The sequence below is a fragment of the Mustela lutreola genome, chromosome 6 (genome assembly GCF_030435805.1).
Source record: "Mustela lutreola isolate mMusLut2 chromosome 6, mMusLut2.pri, whole genome shotgun sequence".
NCBI lineage: Eukaryota > Metazoa > Chordata > Mammalia > Carnivora > Mustelidae > Mustela > Mustela lutreola.
The window spans coordinates 148,687,540-148,705,534 of NC_081295.1; the positions used below are offsets into that span (position 1 = coordinate 148,687,540).

Below are 17,995 nucleotides of genomic sequence, written 5' to 3' on the forward strand. Positions count from 1 at the left end.
TGATGTCAGTTTTCCACAGAAGACATTCTCATCCTCCAGTCTGGAACAGGCACCCCCTGTACTTCCCACACGATGGCACACTGTCAAGCAGGATGACAGGCAACCTGTCCATCAGCTCCACTAGGGCATCACCTCTGTGAGGACAGGCACCGAACTGCACTGTGCACAGGTAAGTAGACGCACTCTTTTAATTTATCTACAACTGCAATAAAAGAAAAAAAATGTATCCACAACAGCACTGCTCAACCAATCTCTTATGTCCACATAAAAATATTCTTTGACTAACTGCTAAAAAGGACTTCGGCAAATCTAGAATTCGAAAATAAACCATGTATTTTCTTGATGTAATACTTTCACCTTAAGAAAAAATAATTTTTGTTGTCACACTAATACCCCTTCCTCCAAAAAAACAACTTGTGAAAGCAGTCTAAGAATATGGGAAAACGGAACCATCCTCTGGAATGACAAATATAGCCAAGTAAATGAAGAAAGGTGGCCAAAGAAAGCAAATTAATGAAGGGCTTAGAAAAATCAACAAAACAAATTCGGCATTAAAATTTTTTAACCCGGGCGCCTGGGTGGCTCAGTGGGTTAAGCCGCTGCCTTCGGCTCAGGTCATGATCTCAGGGTCCTGGGATCGAGTCCCGCATCGGGCTCTCTGCTCGGCAGGGAGCCTGCTTCCTCCTCTCTCTCTCTGCCTGCCTCTCTGCCTATTTGTAATCTCTGTCTGTCAAATAAAATAAATAAAATCTTTAAAAAAAAAAAAAAAAAAAAATTTTTTAACCCTAAAGCAAAATCTACACTAGGTAATCATAAACAACGATGTTAATTTTAAGGATTAAGAGTGAATCTTTAAATGTGGATGAGTTAAACTGTGTCTTTTCTTTCTTTCCAAGAACTCAGGGTTCTTCATTTGGCCAAACATGGCAAAGTATCAGAAATACCACTGATATTTACAATAAATAATCTGGGACCAGAAGTAAATGCAATTCAACACTAAATAGATATTAAGCACAATCAGTGTGTAAGACACTGTGACTATATTAGCTTTTCAAATTACTTTTAATCAGAATTCAATGATTAAGGAAAGAGGGTGGAGGAGGGGCAAGGCTTTTCCCCAATCCTAACTCAGAACTCTTTTGTAATGAAAAAGACATTCTTTTCTTGTGTATCTTTTCACCAAGTCGTAATCTCAGAATTACCAGACATCTCTCCCACATGGCCAACACCTTACCAAGGGTATATGGTCTTCCCTCTCCTTATGTAACTATTTCTATTAGTTTTTAGTTTTCTTGACTTCTGTTCAACTCTCTTTTCTCCACATTATCCTCTATTAAATAGTAGTATTCAGATTATAAAATCTCCTCTCTCAAATAACTTCACTGGATCTCTAACTATAAATATCAAATATAATCCGTCTTCAGTTCTTTTTTTAAAGATTTTTTTTTTTTATTTAAGAGAGAGCGAGTGAGTGCACCCAGCAGCCAGAGAGCACAAGTGAAAAAAAGGGGCAGAGGGAGAGGGAGAAGTGGTCTCCACACTGGGCAGGGAGCCCGAAAGGGGGCTGAAATCATGACCTGAATCAAAGGCAGATGCTTAACTGACTGAGCCACCCAGGCATCCCAATTCATCTTCTGTTTTGACTTCTATCTGCTCTTTGGATGCCTTTATTTTGTTGAGACCTGTCACTTCCTTTTCTTCCAATGTTCTGTGCAACACTCTCCTTAGCCACTGAACTCCTGTGTTGCTAGGTTCTCCTTTCCAAACTTTTTTTGAAAGTCTTTTTTTTTTTTTTTAAGATTTTTATTTATTTATTTGACAGACAGAGATCACGAGTAGGCAGAGAGGCAGGCAGAGAGAGAGGAAGCAGGCTCCCTGCCAAGCAGTGAGCCTGATGTGGGGCTCAATCCCAGGACTCTGAGATCATGACCTGAGCCGAAGGCAGAGGCTTAACCCACTGAACCACCCAGGTGCCCCTTTTTTTGAAAGTCTTACTTCCGAGTTTCCCTCATGAGTTTTCCTCCTGGCTCCCTCCAAGCCCAAGCGAAGAATAAGGGCTAAGAACCCAAGACTTCACATGAGACTTAAAGAATATCCAATTATAAAAAATCTTAAATGCTAAATAATAAAAATCAAGATGCCATCATAACCTTTCAGTTATTTCCAGTTTTAAAATATATCTATTCTACCATCGATTTTAATAGTGCATCTCTATTATAACTTTAACTCACAGCTATTTCCATGAGCGAAAAAAGTAATGAAGTATTCAAATTCTAATGTGGTCATACTGAATCTGTTTTCAATCATCTAAATTTAACTTCCAAACCGAAGCTACTTTGTCTTATTTTACAACCTACCAATAGTCATTCAGCAGCCAAGGTTCCCCTATCCACATGCCAAATCCTGCTAGCCACTTAAAATCCGTAATTTTTATTGCTCTGCTCCACCTCAAGAGATGAAGAAAAAAAAAAAAAAAAAAAAACCTCATACAAATTATGCTGGCTAAAAAAATTTTAAACTACAACTGGCCACAAATTTCAACATCCCTCAAAACTCTGCCCTAATGCAATAAGGAGAAACATGACCTGACTTAGTCTCTTATTTTTAGTTATCTGTATTATAGAGCCAGTGTTAACAGACAATTAGAAGTAATCAAACAAGGACAAGAAATCCCTAAATCCTTTCAAACTAGCCATAGGAACCAAATAAAGCCGAAAGCAGTTTTTAACCGACTAAAAGTTACCTGCAAGATATTGTCACTTTTCTTAAATAATCTATTTGAAACTGGATTTAAGAGTTTATTTTTCAAATCACACTATGAAGAAAAGCAGCAAAATCAAGCAAACTGAAACATGTATACACAGGAAAGGCATTCTACCATCCTGTTTCTGATAGCAAACAAAGTAAATTGTATCTTGTGGCAAGATTTTATATCAGGGTTCCTAACATGAAGAATCTTAAAAATAAATATATTACATCAAGTAATATATTTATTACTTGATATTACATTAAGTAGCTACAAAACATTTCTAAAAACACGAGGTCATTACATCGTCCTAATAATATTCTGTGCCTAAAGAAAACGATTTTAATTAATGACCTCAGACCAAAGTCTTGATTTTATTTCAAACTAATATATACTATCCTCACCAGGGGACTTTCTGGGATATGGAGACAATCCCTGGGCTTTGTTGTCATTTATTTTATTAAAAACATTGATAAGGGAATTGCTAAAATATCACACACAAGGGCCTCTCATCACAAACAAAAAAAAACTACTATGCACTGAACTTAAAATTTGATTTATTTTCCTCGATACACTCAATAACTGACATTTCTATGAAGACAATGTATTTGAAAATAAGTACTTAAGAGGGTAACAGTTTAAAGTCCCACCTCATCACCCAGTTAAACAAGTCCTTAAATCCAATACAGGCCTATAAAAGACTGAGCTTGAGTACATAAAAGGAAAGAAATCTCTAAGAGGCAGCAAAATTCAGAGACAAACATGTAAATCAAAAGGCTGTATTTAGGGCACCTGGGTAGTTCAGATAGTTAAGCAACTGCCTTCCACTCAGATTGTGATCCCAGCATCCTCGGATCGAGTCCCACATTGGACTCCCCCTGCTCTGCAGGAAGCCTGCTTCTCCCTCTCCCTCAGCATGCTGCTCTCCCCTGCTTGTCCGTGTTCTCTCTCTCTCTCTCTTTCAAATAAATAAATAAATAAATAAATAAATAACATCTTGGAACACCTGGATGGCTCAGTGGGTTAAAGCCTATGCCTTCAGCTCAGGTCATGATCCCAGGGTCCTGGGATGGAGCCCCGCATCGGGCTCTCTGCTCAGCAAGAAGCCTGCTTCCCTTCCTATCTCTGCCTGCCTCTCTGCCTACTTGTGATCTCAGTCAAATAAATAAATAAAATCTTTTTAAAAAAATTTTTTTAAATAAATAAATAAAATCTTTAAAAACAAACAGGGGTGCCTGGGTGGCTCAGTCAGTTAAGCCTCTGCTTAGGCTCAGGTCATGATTCCAGGGTCCTGGCATGGAGCCCTGCACAGGGGCAAGAAGCCTACTTCTCCCTTCTCCCTCTCCCACTCCCTTTGCTTGTTCTCCCCCTCTGTCAAATAAATAAAATCTTTTTAAAAAATTCAAAAAAATAAAAAATAAAAATAAATAAAAACAAACAAAAGGTTGTATTTAATCCAACAATTTCAAATGAGTTCTTACTATACATGTGCCAGGTCCTGTTGTAAGAGATTTACTCATCTCATTTAACCCTCCCAACCATTCCCATTTCACAGATGCATAAATTAAGCAGAGAGAATTTAAACAGCTTCCCTAAGTGCTGGTAGAACAGGATTCAAACCTGGATGCTCTAACTGCATTATAGTCCATTTTTTCCCTACCAACTATTTCCAGTTCTGTTTCCACTGATAGTATTTAACATCTAAAATAAAACAAATAGCGACCCTGCATGGCTCAGTCGATTGAGTACCTGACTTTTGGTTTCAGCTCAGGTCCTGATCTCAGGGTCAGCAGATCAAGCCACAAGTTGGGCTCCTTGCACAGCACAGAACCTGCTTGACATTCACTCTCTCCCTTCTCCATGTGTCCCTCCTGCCCGTGCTCACTTGCTCTCTAAAATAAATAAACCTTTAAAAATAATAAAATAAGATAAAATAAAGCAAAAAAAAAAGGTAAAAATAAAGACAAAACTACTTAGTGACCTCTGGAATGCGTTAAATATTCCATGTCTGAATATCATTAATTTACAAAACTGAGAATAGTTTTTCCCCATCAGATCCCGAGTGGGGCATATTGGGAGACAGTATCATATAGAAACTACCAAAGGAAAAAAAAAAAAAAAATCCTAAACTAACATATAAACCAGGGTTAAGCAAACCATGGCCTATGGGCCAATTTTAGCCCTCAGCCTGTTTTTATAAAAGCCTCAGGCTAAAAACGATTTTTACATTTTTTAAAGGGTTGTAAAAACAAAACAACAAACTTGCAGCAACAAAGCCTAAAATATTTCTTATCCGGCCATCTACAAAAAAAAGTGTGCTGATTCCTGATCTAATATGGCTACTCAAAAAAGGGGTTCCCTCCTTTTTCTAAAATAGCTAAATGCAAAAACTGACCTGGTGTAAGATAAACCACAACCAGGCAGATAAAATGAGTGGATTCCCTCAGCTCCAAGCCAGAAGACAAAAACCTCTTAAACACACCCCCCCAAAAAAGGGCAAAAATGAGTAATTCCCTTTCACCAGGAGGTGGCAGTAGACTCTTTCCCAGGCAAGGTTTTGGTTTCCCCACGGACTCAAGTTTTTTGTGGTGACTATTAAGAAAAGCTTAAGAGCCAGAGCTGACTTCCTGGACCTGACAATCTGCGTAAGAAATGGGAAAGGAAACTGAAACAGTGAAAAAAACCACATTTTCTTTAGTGTCCTGTTCACTACCAGCTAGGAAAACGATACCATTCCCTAAAGGCATCTGGGCTGAGTTAGGGGGTAGTACAGAAGGCAAGGGAAAATGATCAACTTACATTATTCAGGGCTGTTCTTCATTTTTGCTTCTACAATTCTTTAAGTTACTACCCCCTTCAGTTAGTTGAATAAGACAATGGATTTGTCTCCAAACTTCCAAGCAAGATGAAATTTTAAAGATCAGAAGTTAAAAGAAAAAATGTAATCTTTAGATGTATCTCAGCAGAGCTAAACCAGAAGTCAAAACAGGAAATTACAAGTCAGAGGAACACATGCAAAAATTGCAGGTACTACATGACTGCCCAAGCTAACTGGCCTGACAGGCAATGGCAAATACCCATGAACAGTGCCAGACCACTCATTCTTATTCCAACCCTCTACCACACAACCAAAAAACTTCATTTTTGCCCAGAAACCCTTGGAAACTTAATCAAATAACATTAGTCTAAAACATGCTATGTCATGAAGCTCCTTGCTATTCATGATGACTCAGCAGCTGCTGCAAAACATAGAGGTGACAGCATAAGACAGTAGACAGCAAGCAGGTAGTCTACAAGTCCACAAAAGTTCCAGCCAGGACTAAAGACAGTCTTTATTTTAAGATTTTAAAAATTGAACATTTTTTTGGTATACTCCTGGACACTTTAGTAGCTTCTGCCAATATTAAGTAACACTGGCAGTGTTGATCAAGAAACCCTAAACCCCTTTAATCACAGTCCAAAAGCTAAAATGTATTTTCTTCTTCAGTTAAATGCCTAGGACAAGAAGCTAAAACTATTTTAAATAGGGAGAAATGATAAATTATCAAACTCTAAAACAAAACTAAACAGCCCAAAATCTTATCAGCTCTAAGACAACTTGATCGTAGGTACTATGATGTTAAAGCATCATCTCCCTAAAATTAGATTTTTAGGTAAGTACATTTAAAAATAAGCTGTGATTGTACCTTTTGTCACCTGGAATATATTAGGTGTTTTCTAAACTCTGTCCAGACCATCCAATACATGTATTTAAAACATTTCACTTTTTATATAGTAACTTCCTTTTAAAATCTAAGAAAGCACTCAAAGACATTTATTCTTCAGGGGAAACAGAAAGCATGTGTGTCTAACTTCCCCTCTACAAAAGGATTAGGTTAAATGGCCAGGCGTGTGACCTGAATTCTAATCTTAAACTAGCCTGCAAGTACCCCTGGTTCCTCACAAAGAAACCTGAAAAACAATCATTTTCTGTTTATATCTGGGGGAAAACTAGGGAGAGGTGAAAGTAATGTCAAGACTTCCAACCATTAGCAGAGAGCTACTTAATACTGTAAATCACCATTTTTACTATTAAAAAAAAATCCCCCCAAATTTTCACTTTAGAAGTTTTGTTTTTAATGATACAATTTAACACCATCACCAAACATGTTATTCAAAAACCATCACCATCCAGAATAAAGTAATCTAGGAATTCTACCTTTAACAGGATGCAACAAGTTATCAGACCCTTTTGCTATACTTTTGTTTTTTTAACAAGTTTAAGACACATACATATCTGCACCTTAGTCTCACTGAGAAGTTTTGTAAGTGACTTTATTAAAATAAATTTTTAACAGTTTCCTACTCAATTCCCATAACAAAAAAGGTTTTTTTTAAATCGGATTTTCTCAAAATGTCTCATTTACAGTCAGGATAAACTCCTTTTCATAATTTTAAACACCCCTAAGTACGCAAGGTGGTTCATTATTTAAGACCTCCTCTCCAGGGGCGCCTGGGTGGCTCAGTGGGTTGGGGCCTCTGCCTTCGGCTCAGGTCATGATCTCAGGGTCCTGGGATGGAGCCTCGCATCGCATCGGGCTCTCTGCTCAGCGGGGAGCCTGCTTCCCTTGCTCTCTCTCTCTCTGCCTGCCTCTCTGCCTGCTTGTGATCTCCGTCTGTCAAATAAATAAATAAAATCTTTAAAAAAAAAAAAAAAAAGACCTCCTCTCCAACATTCCTGGGTGTCAAAAGTACCTAAACGTCTAGAATACGTCCCGTAAAATTAAAATATTTCGTGCATGAGATCAGGACTGGAGTCCGGGTCAACTGTACTGAATAGCCAATTCTAGCCTCTAAAATAACATGGGGGTGGGGGGAGGATAGAGGAAGGGAGGAAAGAGTCTCGCAGCGGAGAAAAGACGTAAGGGTGGAGAGGGACTTTCAAAATGCCCCAGGGCCTAGGTAACTACAACCAGGTTACGGGGGTTTCGGGGGGAAAAAAAAATCAAAGCAGATGCTCTCAGATCGAAAGACACCGGCGGGGGAGACGCGGAACGAACAGGATGAAAACAGAGTTATTCCACTTTCTGTTTAACAGAGCCCCATCCCCACCCCCGGCGCCTCGGCAGCAGACTGCCTAGGACAGCCCCCTCCCCACACAAACTGAAACGCGGGAGAGTAGAAAACAGCGAGCGTACGAACCTCCAGCCACATCTTCTCCTTTCTCCCTCGAGAGGGGGCTGAGTAATACGCTCAAACCTCCCAGTCCCCGCCAAAAACGAAAGAAATACGCATCGTAGGCCTAGAATTTCCGTTCCCGCCCTACGCCAGTCTGGGGAAGCCCCTGGCCCGGAGGCGGGGGGGGGCTGGCGGGGAGGGAGGCGGCCTGAACCACACGTGTGTGCCGCAAAGATGGGCCTGTCTCAGCCCACTTCCCGTCGCCACCCCAGCGGCCTGAGATCCCGCCGCCTGGCTCGGGCCTTTCCTCAGGCCCCACCGTCCGCTCCACGTGGGGCGCCAGGGCCCCTCACCGCCTGTTCCCTCCCGCTGAGTTCCCGACCCGCTGAGACGCCACCGCGTCGGGGTCCCATACCTGGTGCTGCTGTCGCCCCTGCTGGTAAGGCTTAATTGGCCCCTGGTGGCAACGCCGCGTCCGGATCTTGCCGCCACCGCCCCCTCCTATTCCTCCGGCTCCCGAGGCCATGGCGGAGCCTCCGCGGCTTCCCGCTTCGGGGCGGGTAAGGGGGCGGGAGAGGCAGAGGTGGAGGCCTTAGAGCCCCCCCCCGCCCGGCCCCGGCCCAAAAGTCCGCCTTCGCTGCCCACACACGGGAGCACGGCCACACCAGGAGGCGCGAGGTTTCGAGCAGGCGTGAAGAGAAAATGCGCGCTGGCACCAGGGACGGCGGTGGCGGCGACAGAGGCCGAGGAGCTGGCTCCGGTCCGGCAGCCTCCCGCGGACCCCCGCCTCTGTGTATGTCACGGTGTCTATGGAGATCCCCCGCAGAGGACAGAGCGAGCCGCTCCAGGCGCTGCTTAGGCCTAACCCGACCGCCGGCTGATGGGGATTCTTCCGTCGCCCTAGCCGTAGCTGCCGCAGTTGAAGCCGCCGGCGCCGCCCGCCTACCCCTCCCCTCTGCGCACAGCGCCCGCCCCGCCGTCGTCGTCGTCCCTGCAGTCGCCGCCGCTATTGCGCCTATTGCCGCTGCTAAGGCCGCCGCCGCGGTCGCGAGCCAGAACGCCGTCACTCGTCAGCGCCCGACGCGCTTGCATCATCATACTGCGACCGAGTGATAGGCCAAGAGGAAGGGAGGGCCGGTCGAGCCCGCGCTCTCGGCGCGCGGCACGCTGGGAAGAGTAGTTCGGCGGAAGAAGGCGAGTTCTCGGAAAGGAGGACGCGGAAGGAGATCCACGCGCCCGCGCAGAGGCACAAAGCCAGGAGCTCCATTCTTTCCGCGGCGCTTAGCGGTAAACTTAGACTTTGAAAGAGGCGTTCAACGTGAACACTAACCTCCGTTCGCTCTGCTTCGCCATCGGTTGGTAAAACGGATAGATACTGAAATCAAAAACAGAAGCTAATATAGAACCGTTTTGGGTTTTTTTTTTAATGGTTAAAAAACAACGTCCGAGATCTTGAAGCCCAAAGCGGAATTAGAAAATGCATCCAGTTTCATTAACGTCCCACTAACATGTAAGGGCTTTGCTGTCCCAACACGAGGGGATGGGATTCTGGTTCCACCCCTCTCTAGCTTGACCTTGGACAAGTCCAAACTTTCTGAGCCTTGGCTTCTTCCTCTCTCAGATGGGAACCATAAAATCCGTGGGACAGAGCTGTTGTGCTCATTTCGGTAGAGTACTTAGTGCATTTCTGGTCTACCGGGACAGGTACTAAGTGGCTACAATTATTACGCAGTCAGCTCCCATTAGAGGTAAGTGGTAGGTTGCCAGTCATTCAAGTGTAAATATATTTGCTCCGAATAGAAAACATTATATTTAGGAAAGTAAGTAAGCTGGGATCAAACACTGAGCCCACAAAGTACAGAGGTTGTAGGCATTGACCCGTTAGAAAGGGCTTGGTGGTCTCACGGTCCTGCCTTTCCATTCAACGGACCGGAGAGGGGTTCAGAGAATTCAGGTGGCGCCTTCACGCCAGGCAGTCAAAGCCACGGCTACAACCCAGTTTTTCTTTAACAGTAGAAACAAGTGCCCAAATGAGTAGCGGGGGGAAGCCTGCTGGAAAAAAGCAAAAAACAAACACTACACATGGGCTAGTGTTCCATTTGAGACAATTGGTTTTAAAGCTTAATAGTATCTTTGCACTCAGACTTAATTTCAGATCACTTACTAGCTGTGTGGCCTTGGGGAAGTTACTGATCCTCTTTCTAAGCTTCAGCTTCCTCATCTGCAAATAGAATGAATATTTACCTCAACAGAGTGTTGGTTCCAACCAAAGCATGAATAAATGTATAGCTCATAAGAACTGCTTAGAGGGGAAGCATGTAATATCCAGCTATCAGATACAAATGGACTCTTAAGACATTCATACTGTCTCTGCCACCAAACTGCACCATTCTAAGCAAACCAAACGTACAGTACCTGGGATTTTGTAATGCTTTTCAGCACCTAAAGAAACATGCTGTATCAGGCATTGGTTTACAGAGCAAAGGGCTTTCCGTGGTGCCTCTGACAATAACCACCAAGATTATAAGGAGTTGCCAACAATGACAGACAAAATTAATCTACTTCCTCCTCTGTTTTCCTGGTCTTCTACCCCCATGCCCAGGCTCTACCAGCAATGCCCCACTAGACCGCTCAGGTGTACATACTTTCCCTCATCCTTTTTAAATACAACTGTTTCTCTTTCACAGCTCTTAGCTAGGTTTTTGACAAGCAGAGCAAAGTAGTTTCTAATAAGCTAACACATGGGGAAGATCTGTACCTGAATCTTTCATTGGGCTGCATATATGGAAGCTGGAACTGTAGCCCTATCTCATTTTCCCTTTTCACCCTACCAGATTCAGAATTTCCGGCACAGGAGAGGGAACTGGCTGGGACTCAAAAAGTCATCCCTTTCTTGGTGATTTATTATTTGATGTGTATGGAGGACAACCTTCATATCCAGGCTTTGAAATGAACATGTTTAAAAAAAAAAAAAAAACTGTTTGAAATGAACATGTGAAAAAGAGCTAAGCCAACCTAAGACAAAATTTCAGAACAGAAAACTGTTAAGAACTGGGGCACCTGGGTGGCTCAGCCAGTTAAGCATCTGCATTTGGCTCAGGTCATGATCCCAGGGTCCTGGGATGGAGCCCCATGTCAGGCTCTCTGCCTGCATCTGCATCCCTAAGTCTTCGTCTCCCTCTGACACTCGCTCGTGCTATTGCTCTCTCGCTCTCAAATAAATAAAATCTTTTTTTAAAAAAAAAGTGGTAGGAATTGAGGAAGTATGAAAAAATCCACATCCCCCTTTAGCCTTGATCTCAATTATTTACCCCTTTTTACAGCTATTTCTTTGAAGTGAAACAGTATTTGCGAGAAGAATAATACATTAGTCCCACATTCATGTTACTGAGTTATTGGAAATGTTACCAGGCTTAACAGCAGAGAAGAAATAAAAGGCAAGAAAAAATTCGCATTCAAAACTTCCTACAGCCTAATTTTACCCTGAAATAGTATCAGCCTTACTGTGGGATGAAATTACTTCTTGTGCATAGTTTGGGATTCAAAAATAACATTGTTTCTATGCTGAAATTCAGTTTGGAGTTACAAATCACCAAACCTAGAGTTCCTCATACATTTTTGGTACAGGACTCGTTCTTCAGTTAGGAATTACTAGTAATAGAATGAATTTTAACCAAGTTATTCTGATTATAAAATTTAAAGAATCTGCCTACATTCAAACACAATGAACATTTCTCTAACAGATACCATATATAAATTAGAAAAAAAAGTATCAAATGACATGGAGCGATAATAGGGATTCTTGAAATCATCCCTGCCGTATTAGGAATTAACAGGTTCTTGAGGAAGGGAATAATTATTATTTAGTGCTTATAATTAGCCAATTCCTATAGATGATTAATTTAATCCCTTAAAAACTAGTAAGATTCTGTAGTTCACAGAATTGGAGGATATCCCTTAGAAATTTAGTGTTATGAACTAGCTATCTTTTTTATTCATTCTTTTCCTTATTATTAATTTCTCTTCCCATCAATCTTTAGACCTCTAAGAAGTTATCTTAAGTTTTGGGTTGTTTCATTGAGTGTATTTTAATAGAAACTCATTTCTCCCTTACTCCATGAAGACAGGATTTTCCCCCCTCACTTCCATATCCTGAATACACAGAAAAGCGTTACATAGCAATCACTTTGTATATACTACAGCTAATCACTACCAATTTTGGCTGTTTCTATTTTATTATAATAAGTAATACACTCATGAATATAGCTAAACTGCTTTATATAAGCTTTCTGAGTCTGCGCATTTGTTTTCTATATTGTGTAACAAGTTATTTCTCAAATTCATTTATTTATTCGATGATGAAGCATTCCGGAGTACCATGAACAAATCCCTATGATAATATACTAGAGAGACTCTTGTGTAATCCTAACAATCCTTAGAGAAACTATCATCATTTTACAAATAAGGAAACTGGGTATTAAGGGGATAAAAAAATCTTTAAAAAATATTTTTAGGGGCGCCTGGGTGGCTCAGTGGGTTAAAGGCTCTGCCTTCGGCTTAGGTCATGATCCCAGGGTCCTGGGATGGAGCCCCACATCGGGCTCTATGCTCAGCAGGGAGCCTGCTTCCTCCTCTCTCTCTGCCTGCCTCTCTGCCTCCTTGTGATCTCTGTCAAATAAATTAATTAAAAATCTTTTAAAAAAAATTTTTTTAAATAATGGCAGAGCCAATATTTGAGTGATTTCTCCTCCTCCTAACTGCAAAGCCCATGCTGTTGCCCTCACTTTGTCATTTTTTTAGCCAATTTAGAGACCCATCTACCATTTAAAACATTTTTCTTTGAAAAGATGATTTTCCACTTTAATGGAGACTAGCATACCTTAGAAACCTCTCCCTTTCTCTTGCTCTCTCTCTCTCTCTCTGTCCAATGGCCTCTACACCAACTAAAATGTTTAGATATTTGTTCTGTCTTACCGCGTAGGGAGAATGGATGTTTGCCAACTTTAAGGTATGATAGCACTGGAAAGACCAGACTCAAATATTGGCTTAGGATCACATGGGAATGCACTGATCCTCACCATGGCATGGGGACATGAGGATATGGAGTAGGATGGAAGCATATTATATCAGCTGGGCCATTTGGGTGGAAGGGATGTCATATATCAGGCTTCCAAATTCAGAGAGAAGCCACATAAACAAGATCAACAGAATTCAAAATATATTATAAAAACAAAAGATTACCGTGAAGGATGAGTAGAAAAACTAAAAGTTATTTATATTCAGACCAAATAGCAGAACCTCAGAAAAAATACAGGAATTCCTTCCCAATAACCAAGTTTCCAACAAAGATTAGCCCAACTAAACTTTTCTTAAAACTGGACCCAGTTTTATCAGCCAGAATGGTTGGTTATACTGGGAGAGATGGCAATTTATGAAAAGCCTGTTCCTACCAGGGCCCCTGCCCCACCCCCAAAAAAACTTATCTCCCCCCCCCCATATGATATGGTAACTGTCTGCCCATTACAAGAACACACAGGGAGGCTGCTGACCCTGCTCTAAGAGATAAGAAATACCCACTCATTTCAAATGAAATACAATTTAGTCTAAGCCCAATCTGGATTGAAAACAGTCTTTGTATATTCTTCAAAAGGTAGTCAATTCTGGCCAAGGGAGTATTTAGAGATGACAATTATAGGAAGTTAGAAAACTATGTGTTTATTTTATCTTAACATAAAATGAAGTATCCACTGTGATGTCTATTGAAACAAATTATTATTTTTTGAGAATTTTGGATAGATCTCCACACACATTTTCATGTGCTAATTATTATCAAGCATTTCATTGTGTAGGAAAATAAGGTGAAATTCATTTCTTTTGTTTAATTCATTATACACTTCAGTCTTACCTGGAGAAAATCCAACGTGGGGCTGAGATTCTAGAAAGTTAACTGGGTTTTTTTTGTTGTTGTTTATATTTAAGGAAGAAGGGCAGTAACATTGGGAGACTATTTCAAGATGCATCTCATTATTGCTCTCATTAACTTACTGTGTTCTCTCTCTTTGGGGAATAAAGTTATACTTAAGACTAAATGAACCAAAAAAAAAAAAAAAAAAAGACTAAATGAACCAACTAATATCAAATTTTGATTAACTACATATATCACTTAATTCTAACATCTCATATAAAATTTTTTCCTCTTCCTACTTATGTCAATGTAGTCTAGCCTTTGGCATATATGTGTTTACATATATCCTTTTACAGTTTAAGGCATGTTTTAAACTTAGCAATTCTAAATAGAAGTTCAGTTCTATTGGATGGAATAAGAACCAAATTCCAAATTCAGGAAGACTAGTTCCATCCTAACAAGACAGTTAATGAATCAACTAGGATTAAACATTTTTGTCTAATATTCAAATATACACTCGTATTAAGTATAAACAATGGAGACCCTGGCTAAAGGAAGATGTGGATAGCTATAAGCCATTTATAAACATAATCTAAATATTAAAAAACATTTATTGAGGACATACTATATGGTAGTTTCTAGTAGATGTCAGTATGCCAAATAAAACAACCTCTGTTCATAGAGGGCATTACACTTGACTATTTCCCTGAGTTCTCTTAAAGTTTAGTGCATTATGATCTATTAACCACTAGAACTTCACACTAATAACTCACCCCCAAAATTCTACATTCTAAATGCTAAACACATGCTACTAAATTCATTTACTGAATATAAATCTACTGGCTTAGTTTCATTTTTAAAATATAGTTAACCAGTTACATTAAAAAAACTAAACTCATCATTAAGGTTGCAAGCTGTGTACAACTATAATGTCTGCAAAACTCAATTTGCTTGGACTAAACTTTTTCATTTTTTGTCTTTTTTAAAGCATTTGTAGAGAATTCTTGGATTTATCAGATCCTGATTCATGATGATGTTTCTTTTCAAGAGCATTCTGTGAATTGACATGTTAACAGCTCTAATGTGCACATCATCTCACCACCACCACAAGAAAGGCATAACCTACCGGGTTGAAATGTGTCTTTGGGCCCCCTTGCTACTCATGGACTAGCAGCACTAGCCCCTGGAAGCTGGTAAAGTATTTCTGCCCATCCCAGGCCTACTCAGTCAGAATCTGCATTTTAACAAGGTACCAGGTGACTTGTACGTACATCCCATTTGAGAATTAACTATGCACTAGAATTTATAAAGCACATCTGAAATGTTAAGTGTCTGAAACTAAACCTTAGTTAGGAAATATACTTGTGCATAGATATTTAAAGAACATTTTGCTAATTCCCAAATATCCTTATCTGTACAAGTTTTCTTTCTAGAGTTAACTCATGAGAAACAAGGAATGTGGATGTAGAATAAATCCACTCATAATCCAAGAAGCTAGGAGCCAAGAAAGAAATGCCAGACTACTTCCCTTAGAGTTGCTGACTTTCCTCTTCCCAAAGCACTCACAAAATCACTGTTAAGGTAGAAAAGCAAGCAGGAATAAACCCTAAGAGCAAAGATTCACAGTACTGTATTGGCATCCAGTATCTAAAATGCAGGCAAAGATGTCAGGCAACTTGGAGTCAAATGTATAGCTTTCACCTTTCCTAAACTGTAACAGAAATAACAGCTTTCCACTTGACCAATCACAAAAACAATTCAGTAGATTACCTACTTCTAATAGCTCGAGCCCTTATGTAAGTGCTGTGAAATCAATACAACATTCAGATGCAGGAATTTCTCCAAAAATTACTTCTGGAAAAAAATTAATCATAATGGATCCTTTAGTCTAAAGATTTTCTGCAGCTGGTCATCAAAAATTCTCTCCTCCTCCCCCACACCTAGAGTTATTTCGTCCTACAATAAGGAAGGCATAAAACATGAAATACAAGAAATAAATCATTTTTAAAAGACTCACATACACCTTCCGTCCTGGAAGCCAAACATGAACACATTTGCTCCTTTGAACATTTATGGATCAAGGCATCAAGGCAATGAGCTATCCAAGGTTTCTTTAAGGAGCAGGCTTAGGAATTCCCCTTCGTCGTTAGTCTACAACAACCAACAATTTTAAGAGTTGATGAACCAGCAGCTTATAGAGCATGTAGATCTTTCCCCCCCCCCTTATTTAATATTTGGTACTTTTCACCTTACTCCACAGCAAAACAGAATTACACATTTTTTTTTCTTTTTATTTTCATTGGCTTCTTTTTCCAAAGGAATCTAGGTGCTACCTGAAATGATGTTCTAGATTTAATGCATCCTTATTCTCCAGTATCCTGGGTAGCCAAGTTGATCTAACAGACAGAATGCTTGGTTAACAAGATGAATTGGAAGCTGGTATGTGTAACCCATGGCCTCTGTCCTCAAACGTATCTCACCTTGTCTGGATCCATTATAGAGACAATAGAATATCGTGGGCTACCAAACATACAGTCCTTCAAATCCAAAAGCCAAAAAAGAACTTTTCAAATATTCTCCAGTGCAAATGCAAGTGACGTTCACCATGCTACTACATTCAATACTAAGTAGGCAGTATTATCATACAAACAAAAACCAACCCCGCAGACATGGAGCAAAGTCTGCTTAAACACGCCACCCCCCGGGGAAGGAAAACCACCTCACACCGGAAGGTTTAAGTTCAGCACGTATACCGTGCACAGAATTAAAACATCAAAGCAGAACCTAGGTCTCCACACGGCCCGGAACCAAGCAACAAACAGCTTCTGCCAGCCACAATTAAATCCAAGCCCTAACTTAGATGCTTTAAATTAGTAACAGTTAAACCAGCTCTCTTTCACTTGTTTGCTCATAAAATCTTGCCCCCGCTGTGAGTCAGCGGTGACTCATAAGCACTTCCTAAAGAAGCACCTGTTTTTAGGCCCATCCCTTGCAAATGAAGTGCTGAGATCTTAGCTTAATGCTTGCTAACAAGGGAGTATAATCCCTCGTCTCTCTGCAACCAGACCGGGCCAGGCAGAGCTGCAGGTACTGCAACAGGTAAGGTCTGCAGCTGGGTGGTAAGGAGACGAATCTATAAAGGGGCACTGGGAGTTGATGAGATCGGGAAGGAAAAGCCGTTTTTCTGCTTTTACTCTTGGCCATTATGAGTATCTCTCTCCCTTAATTCCTCATCCCACGGGCTGACCCTTCTGGAGCTAGGCATCCTTGGGGACCAGCATCTTCCTTCTCTTAAGGACTGGGTTGGGTTTACAAACAAAAGGGAGCAGACTTCTCCCCTTCGTTTGTTCCATCACTAACTTTAGAACTGGATCCTTTGAAAAGTATTAAAAACGGAGATGGAAAAAGGAAATCCAATAGTTCTTAGAAGCTCTCTGTCCTCTTTTCAAGCGAAGGAAAAGAAACGCCCCGTGGCTGTTTCCATGTCGTCTGAACAAGACAGGTCAGATCATTTGTTTGGATTTTTCAGCAACCTTTACTAAACACTTCTATCCACGTGAGCAATAAGAAAAAGGGGAGCTGTTTAATGAGTGTGTAAGAGAGAAGGAGGCGCTGAGAGGAGGAAGGGGAGAGAAAGTGCTCAATTCTGACAAATAGTCACAACTAGCCATTTTGGAGAACTCGGTCGAAATTTCCGCCGGGTCCACAGCTGACCTGGACTCACCTTTGGTGTGTTCACTCTCCATAGGTCAGTCCTCTCAGTCCAGATTGGCTCCTCGTTGACTGAACTTAAAAAGCTGTGAAAATACACGAAGGGAAGATGACGGATACCTTGCAGGAATCGTGGTGCAGAAGGGACCAGTATCACTTACTAATGCCCTAAATAATGAATGACGGATGAATAATACATTCGAAAGAAAAGACCCTCCTTAGGGCCCCTTCACGGTATCCTAACCTCTCCTATCCGGGCACAAATTGGAGAAGTGTTTTACGGATTGGATGAGGGCATACTCATAGGTTTTGCATTTTGTTATTCCTCTCAACAACTTTTATGTTATGGAATTTTTTTTTTCTGTGTGTATCAAAAATACTTTAAAATGAATATATATTTTTTTAAATGCTCTTATATGGTTAAACCACCTTTAATCTCCCTCTTTCCTTTTACATAAAACTCACCACAGACCGTG

At 40.8% G+C, this 17,995-nt stretch overlaps 1 protein-coding gene and 1 long non-coding RNA gene across 5 annotated transcripts in view; one reads left to right on the plus strand and one right to left on the minus strand.

Moving 5' to 3' along the window:
* The window catches only part of NUP153 (nucleoporin 153), an 83,413-nt gene extending 65,595 nt beyond the window's left edge, over nt 1-17,818 (minus strand). The window contains exons 1-3 of one of the 4 annotated variants that reach the window (XM_059179419.1): nt 17,533-17,818; nt 10,068-10,124; nt 9,234-9,278 (exon numbers count right to left, since the gene is read on the minus strand). In XM_059179419.1, coding sequence (XP_059035402.1) covers nt 9,234-9,278; nt 10,068-10,124 — 102 coding nt within the window. In that variant the 5' untranslated portion in view covers nt 17,533-17,818. Of the gene's footprint in view, nt 1-7,927; nt 8,065-8,318; nt 8,870-9,233; nt 9,279-10,067; nt 10,125-17,532 lie in introns of those variants that run through there. The other 3 variants (XM_059179420.1, XM_059179418.1, XM_059179421.1) reach the window with 3 other exon arrangements.
* LOC131834783 (uncharacterized) lies at nt 9,069-17,927 on the plus strand. Its single transcript, XR_009354941.1, has 3 exons — nt 9,069-9,651; nt 14,797-15,001; nt 17,557-17,927. It is a non-coding gene; the product is annotated as an uncharacterized LOC131834783 (long non-coding RNA).
* Nucleotides 17,928-17,995: the final 68 nt, after the last annotated feature.